This window comes from Lutra lutra, chromosome 2, assembly GCF_902655055.1.
Source record: "Lutra lutra chromosome 2, mLutLut1.2, whole genome shotgun sequence".
Lineage (NCBI taxonomy): Eukaryota > Metazoa > Chordata > Mammalia > Carnivora > Mustelidae > Lutra > Lutra lutra.
The window spans coordinates 205,887,859-205,902,377 of record NC_062279.1 but is presented as its reverse complement, the minus strand read 5'-3'; the positions used below and the strand labels follow the sequence as shown (position 1 = coordinate 205,902,377).

Sequence of the window (14,519 nt, the reverse complement as noted above, 5' to 3'; positions counted from 1 at the left end):
GCTTCTGCCAAGAGCTCTGACTCCTATGAGCTCCCTGCTCTGCCATGACCATGTGCATGCGATTCACTTCCCTTCCCTGTTTCTCAGACGCTGCCACATGAGGCAAACCTAGTTCCTATGATTGCATCATCCTTTCCGTTGGCGAGGACAGGACAACGGCACATGAACCATCCCTATGGCCCCCGCTTCTCAGGGCAGGCAAGTATCCCATCTGCGATATCAGGAGTTTGGGGTGGAAGAAAGCAAAGCGAAAAGCTGGGAGACTCGACAGAAGTCAGGAAGCCGCCAAACAGACCTCGTTTCTTACAAACCAGGACACCTGCTTCCAAGATGAGTGCTTACTGGGAGCTGGGCACTGTACTTGTTGCCGAGGCTTCAAAGTGACCCAGAGCCAGGCCTGAAGGAGCCCAGCCGGAGAATAAACATTGAGCTTAAATACAAAACTTGCAGGAGTGGGTAACTCCCGTACCAGGGGAGGAGCGCCTGACAGAGATATGCGGACCGAGGATGGGAACCAGAGGCCAGGGCCCTCGGCCTGCTTGGGGAGCAGAGGACTGAATCTTAGAAGCACTTACATGTAGGGGCTGCGGAGCAAAGAAGGAGGCAGAATTAGCAGTTGCAGGAGGAGGGAAATGTGGGAACACAGAGAGAGGGAGGAAGTGGCAAGGGCAAGGCCAGGACTAGCAAGAGATGGGGTGGGTGAGCTCAGCAGAGGCCAGCGCAAGGGTTTGAAAAGCTTAGGGAACTCTGCTGTGGGAAGCCCAAGCAGGACACAGAGAAGCACTGGGCACTAGGGCACTGGGGAGTGAAGGGTGTGGAGGCAGTGAGCTGCTCCCAAGAACACAGGCCTTTGGTCAGCTCCGTTGGAACCCAGGCCTGCAGTAAGGAACGTAAACGCAATTAGCCTCCTTGGATTTAGGCAGAAATCAAATACCCGTCTTCATTAAGAGCAGTTATTCTCGAAGGTCAGTTTCAATGAGTCCCGCGGCTATACCCCTCACAATAACAAGCAATTACCCAGAGGGACCCTGACAGGGTACGATTCCGGCCTCAGACCCACAGACACGCACGGACCTTAGATTAATCCAGGGGGCAGCCACAGACGTGAACCTCTATCAAGTCTCCTCCAGCCCCTCCAGCCAAACAACCCTTCTGTGGTGATGCATACCTTTGGGTATGTAAAATCTACTGGATTAAAGCTTATGTTAATTCTTGGGAAACTCCCTAAATCTTCTCGATAAAGACCATGAAACATTCTTTGCTTGTCCGCATTATGTTTTCAAAACCAGTATCTCTTCTTAGAATGGGTTTATTTCTGCAAAGGGATGATTCCACCTATTTAATGCGGGGTCTCACAGGCTTCAGCTTCAGAAGGGGGCGCCTTTTAGCCTGCATTTCTGAGGTTATGTCAGATTTGGGACACTTACCCCAGACCCATACAGCACAGGGGACGAATGAGGGACCACGCTGCAGGTAGTAGCTAAGGGACCTCAGGCAAGACATCTATCTTCTGTGGCCCTATTTTTTTTTAACTTTTTAAAAACTCCCTAGACCACATGATTTCTCAAGTGCCTTCAGGTTCTGACACTGCTTTCTGGAATAATTTCCCACTAAGGTGAAATTTACTGATGACAGACAGTTACCCAAAACCCTAGGGACTGGGGGAGGAGGCAGAGGAATGAAGGCACAACCCACTCATGGGTGAGAGGGGAAGAGAGACGGGAGGAAAAGGCCAGAGTCTCTGGTGCTGGCAGAAAACAGATGGTTCACCCCAACAATGGCTCTGAGGAAAAGTAAGACAGAGACTACCAACAACACTGTAGGCAGAATACAGGGAACCGCAGGCAACAGCAAGGAGACAAGGAACCATTACCACCACGGGGTCTGAAGGAACATGTGAGAGGGAACCAGAAGAGCTGTGGCCTTTGGAAGCAGAACTCAACTAACCACAGACAACTCACAGGGTGGGAGCCGGGGAATGAGTACCCCACCTGACTGTGCTGCAGCCCTCCCATTTCCTGCCAGTGCCTCCCAGTGCTTCCACCGAACGGGACGCCAAAGGGGAAAGGGCCCATCAACGCAAGCCACCTCGGGACTGCAGAACAGAGGGAACTATCGGGAAGGGCAAACGGAAACTATCCAGTCAACATACTTTGCCTACTACACAGTTAGGTCTCCGTGGCCCCGTGTGGGTGGGTGCATCATCAGGAAACTGCTGCTAGCCTTCTGCAGGGGTGACCAGGGCTGTGATAAGGTAGGGAACAAGTCGGATCAGAACCAGGAATGTTGGAGCAAGAGTTGTCTTGTTCCCTATAGTTTCAGAGAAAGCGTAAATAGGGGGAAAAGGGTAAATAAGACGTGAGAACTCTTAGAAGGCTGAGGGTCATTCCGAGAGGTTGCCTGAGAACCGAACTCCAGAGACACAAGCCACGAACCACCCGGGAAGTCAGACGCCACGTAAGACGAATTCCAGTAGCGGGTCACTGCTTTTGTCAGCAGGTGCTTGTGGGGCGGCGGGCCTCCGCTGTCACCACGAGATGTCTTCCCAAGAGTCCAGGGAGCACCTTGTTCAGGGACTCTGACCCTTAGCCCTTCTGAGCGTGCAAACACTCAGATGCGGCATTACCTATGCCCGATGGCAGCGGAGAAAACTTAAAATACAGCAACATCTCCTCTGTTCCTGAGTGACTGCGCTGGAATTTGAGGCATCTCAGACCAGGGGAAGGGTTTTTCAAAGCTGTGAGCAAATGTTTTAACTACGGGACAGAACAAAGGCCCCGAAGGGCTTTAGGGGCAATGATGTACACGTGAATAACAGGTACTTAACTTACAACCCACTTTTCTCTGTTCAGTAGGACCTACACTAGGCCATGCTTTCCCTAAAAGGGCATTTCTACTCTGCATGAAGCTGAGGAAGTCACGGAGGAACAGCCGCACTTTCAAACCTTGTTCACCTGGAAGACTTGTTACAGCGAGCGTGTAATACCTTGTAATAAATTATAAATGTAGGAAAGTTTAATATAAATAAATTAGCAATGTTTTCTAAAAAAAAAAATACAGCTCTTCAAATAAAAACTGTCATCAGTGAAGACATAATGAAAACCTGAATTGGGAAGGTTTGACACGGCATTTGCCCCCACATTGTTATAACCCGCACATGTCCTTGAATGTGGAGGAAACAGCACCAGCTGGGGAAGATTATAATGGCCTGGTCTCCCAATCTGACGCCCTGAGACCTGAATTCTTCTCAAACTTCTCATGCTAACTTTGCTAATTACTTCAGCTACTGAACTAGTTTCTTGAGAAGATAAAATAACAGTATTTACCTCATAGACTATCATCAGGATTATAGAAGCAACCAGAAGCAAGTGTCTCAGATTACTAAATCTAACCCCCCCACCTTAAAGACACAAGAAAGTTTCAGGCTAGTATTTCTACATATTTTTGTAATGTGTTGAGGTATTGAGGTTGTATTTCTCCCATTTACATGAAAAAATAACATACTTTAAAAGTGGCCCTGTCTCTGTAGGTCTAAACATTTCCCATGAATATTAACTTCTCTGAGACAGTCTAAAAGGTAAACAAAGTCTTTAGTTAGGCATAGATTTAGGAGTATTATAATCATTTTGGCAATTTTGTTTCTGCTGCATTCTTGTTGTCCCTGGATTAGTTTCCAAAGAGCACAACAAAAGAAAAGGAAAAGTTTGAATCAAGGTAATTTCTGGCATTCCATTTCATTTCCAGACTTTGCACTTGAGAGCAAGGATTGCATTTCAAGGCTTACTGGGTGTGTTTGGAGAAAATTCCTTTCATTTCTTAATGAAAGGCTTAAAACATCAGAGTATATATTGTAGTTAGTGGTAACTACACATTTGGGTTAACTCTTTAAGATAACTTTGTTCCAACTGGCGCCCTGTTTCTCACACCCCCCTCCAATCTTTGACATAGTCAGAGTTGTTCCTAGGCTCATGGTTCTCAGCAATGTCACAGTCACAAATGACAGCAACTGACAGAGCCGCACCATTTTCACAAAGGAGGGGGGACATTCCCAGGGGCCAGAGAGACAGGCAACGGGTCTCTTGCTTCATCTTCTACCCCTATTAGACTGGCTGTCAGGAGATCTGGACTCCAGTCCTATTTAACTTATCTGTAAAATAGTTAGACTAAACTTTCCCTAGACCCCCTTGAATGCCATGATTTTATGATTCCTCCCAGACATTCCTCTTCCAATGTTTAAATAAGCTTGTTTAGTTCTCCTGATAAACAAAAGATGAAATGGGAGGGAGCATTGGCACCAGAGGTGTTGTCCCACACATATTGTGGGAACTTACTCTTCTAAAAGGAGATGATATAATGACAGCATCATAGAAAAGCCCTTTGAGTAGTATATCAGTTTCTTATGGTTGCTGAAATGTGGGAGGCCACGGTAAGGCTTGAGACAAGGACCAAACCAGGCCCTGACTTGTGCCTCCTTTGAAGGCTGAATAGCCGAACAAAAGGCTTAGGTCGATAAAGTCGAATAGCACTGAGAAAGGGTCTGTGCTATGTGTTGTGTGCTCGCCTACGTGACTTCCCACACGTTTGCTAGTCAGATAGAAACGATTTGGTCGGGGTCATAAGTTCGTGGCTGGTCCTAGCTGCCCTAGTACAGCCCATAAATTACTTTCAGGTTTGCTGTATCAATACAGAACAATTGTACTGGCATCAGCCATTTGGCCTCACGAGGTCTGCTTATAGTTAAGTGTGAAACTTATTATGGGAACTCGTGGTTGTTTAACTAGACACAGATGTATTGCTTCTCCTATTGTAATATCACTATATATATGGCCTTAATGCTTTGAATAACTTAGCACTGTTGGACATCCTCCTCAGTGCTCTTCCTGCCCCCATCTCTCTACTACTCGAGTTCTTTTCTTCATCCTCTTACCCTCACGTTCCTGGTTGATTTGTTGCGCCAGCCGCATCACTGAAAAAAAAATCACAATTTAGTAGCTTACAATGCCAGAAACTTATTCCTTGGCAGTTCTGGAGGTTGGAAATGTGAAATCAGTTTCACGAGCTAAAGTCTAACTGATGGCAGGGCTAGGTCTTGCTTCAGGCTCTGAGGGGAGAATCTCTGCCTTTTTCATTTCCTAGTGTCACCTGCATTCCTTGGTTTGGGGCCCCTTCCTCCACCTTGAAAGCACATTGTTGCAGTCATTGCTTTCAACACCACTTCCTCTCCTCTTCTCTGGTAGAACCTCCCTGGGCCTCTCTCCCGGAAGGACTCTAGTGACCACATGATTGGGTCTGCCTGGAGATTGCAAGTAATCTATCTAAATCCCTAACTCGATCACATTTGCAAAGTCCTGTTTGCCATATAATAATTATATGGCATAGAACAGGCTTAGGGTGTAAAAAACTTGAGGTGTCATAACTCAACCTATCACAGCTAGATATTCATGATCATCATTTTTAAAACATTAAACTGTCCCCTAACGTAATGCATTTGGAATTTAGGGGACAGTGAACCCCAAAAGGCCCAAGGCACCAAACGGCCCATTTTCTTTTCTGTCCCTGGGCTCTATCTCAAGCAGAGGAGAGGCAGGGAATGACCTTCAGAAAAAGGAGTCTTCGAGTTCAACTAGAGTTCCACCACACATATAGGCTGAAGACCTTTCCGGCAGGGTCTCCCTAACACATCTGCTCTACCAAAAACTGGCACCTGCCACTGGTCCTGAAATACAAAAAAAAAGTATGAAACATTTGCTGGAGAAGACATAGCTCAAAACATATCAATCTGTGTTCACTCCAAAACTCTAAATTAGATAGGATTTTTCCTTCTGACTTTAAAGAAAACACAATCCGAAGCAGACACCATGGCGAAGACCGGGGATAACAGCGGCAGCCGAGGAAAGAAAGGCCTGAAATGGAAGGCGGCTGCCGAAGAATCCCAGGAGGCTGCAGTCGCTGAGGATGGAGCGACCGAAAGCAGAGTCCAACCCCCGAAAGTGGCCGCCTTCCCCACAGGCTTCAGCATTTCGGAAATTAAGAACAAACAACGGCGACATTTAATGTTCACGCGGTGGAAACAGCAGCAACGTAAGGAAAAGTTGGCAATTAAGAAAAAACTTAAGAAAGAGAGAGAAGCTCTTGGTGATAAGGCTCCACCAAAGCCTGTACCAAAGACCATTGACAACCAGAGAGTATATGATGAAACTGTAGTAGACCCTAATGATGAAGAGGTTGCTTATGACGAAGCTACAGATGAATTTGCTTCTTACTTCAACAGACAAACTTCTCCCAAGATTCTCATCACAACATCAGATAGACCTCATGGGAGAACAGTACGACTCTGTGAACAGCTCTCCACAGTTATACCAAACTCACATGTTTATTACAGAAGAGGACTGGCTCTGAAAAAAATTATTCCACAGTGCATTTCAAGAGATTTCACAGATCTGATTGTTATTAATGAAGATCGTAAAACACCAAATGGATTAATTCTAAGTCACTTGCCAAACGGCCCAACTGCTCATTTTAAAATGAGCAGTGTTCATTTGCGTAAAGAAATTAAGAGAAGAGGGAAGGACCCTACAGAACACATACCTGAAATAATTTTGAATAACTTTACAACGAGGCTGGGTCATTCAGTTGGACGTATGTTTGCATCTCTCTTTCCCCACAATCCGCAGTTTATTGGAAGGCAGGTTGCCACATTCCACAATCAGCGGGACTATATCTTCTTCAGATTTCATAGGTACATATTCAAGAGTGAAAAGAAAGTGGGAATTCAAGAACTTGGACCACGTTTTACCTTAAAATTAAGATCTCTTCAGAAAGGAAACTTTGATTCTAAATATGGAGAGTATGAATGGGTCCATAAGCCCCGGGAAATGGATACAAGTAGAAGAAAATTCCATTTATGAAATACTGAAGGAATAGTATTGAATTGTGCTAAACAGACCTATCTTGAATTTATGACAGAAGACCCTTTTCAGAATGTCATTTACTGGTTTCATAAACCTTTTCACGTGTGGACAAAATACCAAGTGCCATGAATTACCATTCACTGTAGCAAATACAAATAAAAGTCATTTTGGTGAATTTAAAAAAAAAAAAGAACACACAATCCAAATAGGGCCTTCTCTTTTATGCAGGGTACTCTGTGGATGGTGGGTGGAAATAGATTTTTAAAAATCAGTGCTAAAAGTCAGGGCAAGTTTTATAAAACTGCACGATAATGGTCCCAGAAATCAGTCCAGACTACTCACAATGGTTCTTGGAAACGAATGGAATGGTCTTTCCACCTCACTGATAATTATGCCCTTAAAGGGGATAGCTTTATTTTAATGTACTTTATCTCTTTAGTTAGTAGTTACCATAACTGACAACTGCGATTTCTGTATGAATGGAGATTAGCCATATGTACTTCAGAAGAAAACCCACTTATTTTGTCTTGGGCACAATGAAGGTCTCTCCCAGACAGCATCCCAACGTGGCTGCATCGTACTCTCTACTGTACGTCTGTCAGACAATCCATGCTCAGTGGATTCTCATTAGTCACGGTAGTTATGTTCTATAGGGCCTCCACAAACACCAAAGAACCAATATTGAATCATTGCTCCTCGGGAAAATACAGGGAAGGGTTCCTGCAAGCCTCTGGTAAAAACTTTTCATTGGCGAATCAATACATAACCTTATTTTATGTGTTTCTGTTTAAAGACAACTTATTTAATATATACCGTTGATTCATTGTCATTGAACTCACAAGCCAACGGTGCTGTAATTCATTCCTGAATGAAGCTTATCTAATGTCCGTATTTTCTCTCCCTCAAGCATATCCTTCCTGCTTAGGAGCCCTTCAGAGCTATGCTTGGAGGCCATTTTAAACAGCAAAATCACCACCAAAGAACATAACAATCCAGAAAACATGGCACTAAATAGACCACAAAAATTATACTTGTTTAGAGGACGAGAAGTAAAACAGGAAGGCAGAGTGTCTCCTTGTCTAACCTCAGCTGCGAACAAGCTTGTCAACTGACTCAAATTCTTCATCTTTCCGCTCATGTCCATGAATAACTGTGAAAGTGCCTTGAGTATTGATTGGGGAGTTACAAATAAATTTCAGCAAGGAGGTGAGTTCGCAAATATGGAATCCATGAATGATGAGAATAGACTGTACTATATCTTGTAGGAAACACCTCCAGCTTCTGTATCCCTTAGTCACCTTTAAGTCACACAGTGATCCACTGTGAGCTTTCCCCATTCCTAACATCCAGCAACACTGACCCTGTTTTACCACATGTAATTGCCTATCGGTCATGCAGTAAAATTCCTAGCTGCCACAGAGGAAGCACTCAATGAATGTTTGTTAAATAAATCAAACCAGTCTGGCTGACCCTAAAGGAAGCTTTAGTCATTCCTCCCCAAAATCAGTGTTATTTCCAATACCTGAAGTACTGAACACCACCATTAATCTAAAAGAATGGTAGCCTACCATGAAAAAATAGCACGCCCCTGATGAAAGAACACGACATCTGCTTCCAACTCCTCAACTGACCCAGGATCTCCCCTGGGTACAGTCTTACCCTGGAACGGTCAAACACACAACTAGGAAAGCCCCCATCATTACCCAAGGTATAGTTCAAGGAGAAGAAAGTGTGATGTTAGAGAGGGGAGAAGCCAGAGCATAGCAGAAGTAGTCAAATCACTAGTTCCCAGCCACAGGGACAATAAAAGCGGCATTGCCCCCGTCGTGACTCCCCTGTCTGGGGCCGTACTTCTCCAGCTGTGCCTCTGAGGAGTCTGCTTGCTAGCACACACAGATTTCATGTTCCACACCAGACCAAGTAAAACACAATCTCTCGGGGCAGATCCAGAAGGCTGAATTCGGAGCAAGCTCCCTGCTGATGCTGGCGTAAACCATGTTCAGGAGTCACTGCCCCGTCTCGATGGAGGAGGCGCAAGTCTTGGCTGTTGAGACATCTCGGTGTGTAGGCTCTGTCCGCTTAGCCAGTCCCACACTGAGCCTCTACTCTCGCATCTGTGCATCTGAGGATAATACAATACTCAGAGCTGTTCTACCGTGACATTATTGGCATTTTGGGCTGGAAAACTGTTTTTAGTGAGGGTTATCCTGGGCATGGTGGGGTGTTTGCAGCATTTGTGGCCTCTACCCACCAGATGCCAAGAGCAACCCCCCAGTACTGACAATCAAAGTTATTTCCAGACATTGACAAATGTCCCCTGCTGTGGGAAGGGCAAAGTCACTACTGCTTGAATCCCACTGGTTTAAAGTATTGTAGGACCTAATAAATGTGACAGGGCCTGACTTATGAAAGGCTATTGACAAATGTTTAGTTTCCTTCTTCTCCCTCCACTCACAGTGGATCTTCTGAGAAGAAAGACTCTGACAGTTTTTAAGAAAGCCCTCAATGCTCTTTGCATTTGAGATACCTCCTTTGTTTCTCATTAGTGACACTTTAAATCCTGGCTTTGTAGTCTGTTAAAATGAGCAGACGATTAGACTACAAAGTTAACTTGATTCTGTTCTTAATATCACAGATTTTCAGAAGCAACTGGTTGAGTCTTAACTTTAGAATTCTTGCACATCCCATGGAGAGGGGAGGATAGGGGTTACAGCTCAAAGCCCTTACAACACTCTTAGAATTAATTTGACAACAGGTCTTTCATAGGCCAATTCCACAGCTCTCTAGTAAAAGCACTAAAAGATTATAGCGCATGGCCCACGGACTTCTCATCCAAAGCATCCAAAGTCAAGATTTTCCATCCGTGAAATGAAGATGTTGGACTAATGCCACAAGTTCCTCTAACATTCCATATACTTTTAAAAATTTGATGATTCCAATAACTGCTAATACTTTGCTGCTCTACCTAGTTCCTAATTTGTGAATAATTTCATACTTTTAGGATTGACTTAATCAGATAACAATAATACTTTAACATTTACTAAATAAACATTTCATTAAAGTCACAGTTCTTGAGTGTCTACTTTGTGAAAAGCTCCAGTCTTCCCACAAACACCCAAAAAAGATAAGACATGGTTTGTGACCTGAAGGAGAAGAAGCAGATGCATAGACAAAAACTGGGTAAAAACCGCAATGAAATATGTGCTCTGTGCAAATGCAGTAAGAATAAATCAGAAATTGGAAGAAGATGAACAAAAGTTCAAGTAGTTACTAAAAATGCATTATGTTAGAAAGAAAGGAATGGTTGAAAACAAAGCAGTTAGGGAAAAAGGAAAAAGATTTTCACTTGGCCTTCCAGACTCAGGAAGAAACAAAACAAAGGCAAATTCAAGGCATGCTGGAAACTGCAAGTTACAACATTCCCATCACGGTCTCCATAAGAGGAGACATCTCTCTTTGAAGTAGCCACTGTGAGTGATGAAAGGTAAGATACACTGAATAATTAGAAATGGCAATTGGCTAGAAGAGGTTTCATCAGACTGATGCCTCACTGGCTTCTTTGGCAGCTGCCTGTCTGAAAAAAAAAAAAGAAAAAGGTAATTCAAGGCCCATAACAAACTTGGATATATACCCCTTTCTTAAAGAGATGGATCACATCAGTACTGCAGCAATCCCTTTATCTGCTTCAAAATAACACAGGGAAAAAGTTGAAAGATAGCCTCCAAGTATGTGTTAAAAGGCACTCTGTATTCCTTTCAGCTGCCAGCATGTACTTTCTCCACTCAAACCTGCCTTGTTCTCCTAATAATCAGCAGTGCTGTTTGGGGAAAAATATGTCAGCAATACCATGACGGGGGTGTGGCCTTGTCTGTCAGTAGCTCCATATCTTGTGTGTATGAAAATAGGAGGCACAGACTCATGTCTCCCAGAAGCTTAGAGTGAGTTATTTGTGGTTGAACACATACTATGTCCAAGAAGAGTTCTGCTCATTTTGATTAACGTCACATCTATTTAGAGTAGCAACAGATAGAGCAAAAACAAGGTTCTGGCAAGGCCTAGGAACCTACTGATGACAGTTCTGTCTCATCCCAAGTCAAATTCCCATTACATCAGCTGTTAGATAAGACCTGCTTTCAATTTCTTCACGTGGAGTGGACAGGGAGCTGGTGGGGGCTGGGCACTGGTTCCTACTACCTACGTTTCTATAAAGGAAGTACATTTTGACAAATGCAGTGCTACAGATTTAATGTTTGTGTCTCCCGGAAATTCATATGGAACTGGGGCCTCTGGAAAATAATTAGGTTATAAGTTTGAAACCCTCATGAACAGGAGTAACGCTTTGTAAAAGAGACCCCAGAAAGCTCCCTCACCACTTCTGCCGTGTGAGGACGTGGAGGAAATATGGCGGTCTGTGAACCCAGAAGCAGGCCATCCCCAGACACTGAAGCTGCTGGCACCTGGGCTTGGACTGCTCAGTGTTCGGAACAGTGAGAAATAAATTTCCATTGCTTATAAGCTACCCAGTCTATGGTATTCTGTTATAGCCTCCCACATAGACTAAGACCTACAGGAGCTCTCTTTAGGTACCCTCTCTCTTAAAATCCCAAATCACAAAGGTAAGTATGTTGGAGGCATTGGGTTCTTCCCCTACTGTTTTTGTGGTTGTTGTTCATGTATCACCATCAGAGATTATGTAAACTGAGTACCTACAATATGTCCAGCACACTTCGAAGCATTTTGCGTGCATTAAGTCATCAAAATAGTTTCTGTTAGAACTTCCCAGGCCTAGGTATACATGGCATATCACTGATCCCAAAGAACTCTTTTCTTTTTTTTTTTTTTTTAATTATAGTTGACACACAATGTTACATTATTTTCAGGTGTACAACTCTTCCTTTTCCTAATCAAATCAAAGTTATTGTATTTCCCGAGGAGGTGGAAGCCTGGATACCATGCCACTGCACGGTCTTCTCATGGATCTCTTTACAAGGAAATATGAGTTGAAGCCAAAGAAGATAAGGTGACATTTTACAAGTACTAAATATTTCAAAATACTGATCAGTTTTACTTTATTTTGACCATTTTACTGATTTATTTGGTCATTAATTTGGAAAAATTGCCTTTGTGCTCTGTAGATAAATGCCCTACAGTACTATTCTCCTCCAAAGAATTCATTTCTTTCTCACAGGAACAGATCGAAAACAGAAAGCCAAATAACTGCACTATTCCCTGAAGGTACGTCGAGCTAAAGGACAGCCCACAGAGGTGATCATCTCTGGAGAGATAATTACTCACAAGAGAAAAGTTATTCTTCAGCTAGGAAAATCGCATGAGCCACTGCTCCTAAAAACTAAAGTCCCCAAACTAATAGAAGCCATTTGTCATTTGCCACTGATTCCCTACTGGTAAACTAGATTACTCTGAATGACCGTCTCAAGAGGAATTTCAAGATTCAACTAGAAAACCAATCCATCATCAAATACTACCTACCACTGAGTGACAGATGGTGGGGTACAAAAAGCACATTTAAAAAATTGTCCTTGTCCTCAAGTTTCAATACAGCTGAAAGAAGTTAGGATAATACAATATTGCTAAGATATTTTAGCAGCAAAGCTATGTACCACAGAGAATGGCGAAAGCATCTCAAATGAATGGAGGCTTATCAACTTCCCACACTTTCTTTAATCTTCTTCTTTGTTTGGGTTCTTCCAAAAGCAGGGCCTGACACATGGTCAAGGAGTCACAGAAAAGGTATTTGTTTGGAAGAGGTTCCCAAAAGCATGAGTGATTGGGAGGGAAGAGTGAGACAAGGACATAGGGAAAGCCAATATGAGGGTTTGTTTTAAAGATCACAGTCAGCTGGGGCTGTATGCCAGTGGGACCTCTAAGAGGCAGAGAGAATGCCTTCCAGAAAGTTTGTTTGAAAGGCTGGAGGCTGGGGTTATTTCATAAGGTTGTCAGGAGACATTAACCCCTACACTTGTGGGCTACATATATGGCGTCAACCTGACCTCAATGGTCTGAGAAGATCCCGAGATAGGAAGTAAAGAGAAGTTACCTAGAGGTTGAGGTGGAACACTAGTGTGAGTCTGAGCTCCCACTGAACTGTCACCTGATCAACACACCCCGCCCCCACCGTGGAAGTAGCTAGAATCAGAGGTGGGCATCAACAGCACCTGCTACCCAATCCTGCTCTAAAAGTGTATGAATTCTCTGCTTATCTGCCACTCTTCCCTCTCAACTCTTGTCCTGTTTCAGTCCTTCCATGTCCAACCTTCTCCATGTATCTGAAATAAACTACATTTTCTGTTTCAACAAACTACCTAACTTCTGAGATTTTCCACTTTGAAATTCCTCCACAAGGCCATAGATCATTTTAAATATTTATTCAATTAACAAAATACCAATGTACTAGGCTCCCTGGGGGAAATAAAGATGATGACAACAACAATAATGATGATAAGGAGTTGAAGGACAATGATCTACTAATTAATAAGGTCTTGTTGTAATGACAGTTCTTTGAACTATTTGCCCCATTTTACAGATATTTCATCTCACTGAGACATAGAGAAATTCAGTATTATGTGAACTTGCTCAACATCACACAAATATTAAATGGGGGAGACAGGACTTGAGCCCAGGCATTCTGACTTCAACAGTCCAGACTAACTTTCCAGAAAGGGTGGCATGGAAGGAGAGCTAGTTCAACATAAGTATAATTATCGAGGTAAAAACAATGAGTTGCCTGTAGAAGCGAAGGACAAGGTAAACTTTTGCAAACTTCTACTGACCTTCGCCTCGAGTATCCAGCACATACTACCACTGGAACCTCATCCCCATTTCTGCTCCACTTTGTCCCAATCACTCGCCACTCCATCCTTTGTTCACCATACTTTCCTTATTACAAACACATTTTTGCTCATTTGTTTACTTCAGTTTAAGAGGTCTATAAAGAACAACACTTAAACAGATTTCTGTGATTTTCATTTAAATTCTACGGGGGGAAAAAATCTCATTTGAGCCCTAAGATTCGAGTTTCCAAAGTCCCTTATATAATAAAGAGATCATTATTCCAGATTCTTCATATACCTTTTTCTTCTCCTCTACCGCTCCTGAAGAACAGAGACTATCTAAAATGTTGGAGCGAGAGCAATAGGCAATCACCGCCAATAATGCTCTAAAATATATGCTCACAGACACCATTAAGTGAGAGTTAGAGAAACCAATTTAGAAAGAAAAGGAAATCCTCTAAATTTAGCTCAGAGTTTTAAAAAAAAAAAATAAAAAAAAATAAATTTAGCTCAGAGTTTTAACTTCAAACACCAAGATGAAGGATGAAAATTAAAGGCATATTCTACAGTATATAATTATTTAATCTTTTTTAAAGACTTCTAACAAGGTTTTATACACTGAAGACTAAGAATAAATCCTGGGTCCAGAAAACTTTCATTATTCATTCAATAAACTTTTTGAGTTGAGACAATGTTTTAAAATAGATGTTTTACTGCCCTGGATATTAGAGATACTATGATCAATAATACATGATTGTTATAAATAAGGAACTGGCCTTGAGATGTAAAATAATAATAATAATAAAGAATAAACGAG

The 14,519-nt window shown here is 42.9% G+C and overlaps 2 protein-coding genes across 2 annotated transcripts in view; one reads left to right on the top strand and one right to left on the bottom strand.

The window, feature by feature from the left end:
- Nucleotides 1-14,519, bottom strand: part of FRAS1 (Fraser extracellular matrix complex subunit 1) — a 413,592-nt gene that overhangs the window by 283,856 nt on the left and 115,217 nt on the right.
- On the top strand, nt 5,857-7,101 carry LOC125093892 (ribosome production factor 1-like). Its single transcript, XM_047719627.1, has one exon. The coding sequence runs from the start codon at nt 5,859-5,861 to the stop codon at nt 6,906-6,908; it is 1,050 nt and encodes a 349-aa protein (XP_047575583.1). The 5' UTR covers nt 5,857-5,858; the 3' UTR covers nt 6,909-7,101.

Excerpts from the sequence above, each read along its gene's own strand:
- LOC125093892 (XM_047719627.1), top strand. The coding sequence starts at position 5,859 with ATGGCGAAGACCGGGGATAACAGCGGCAGCCGAGGAAAGAAAGGCCTG.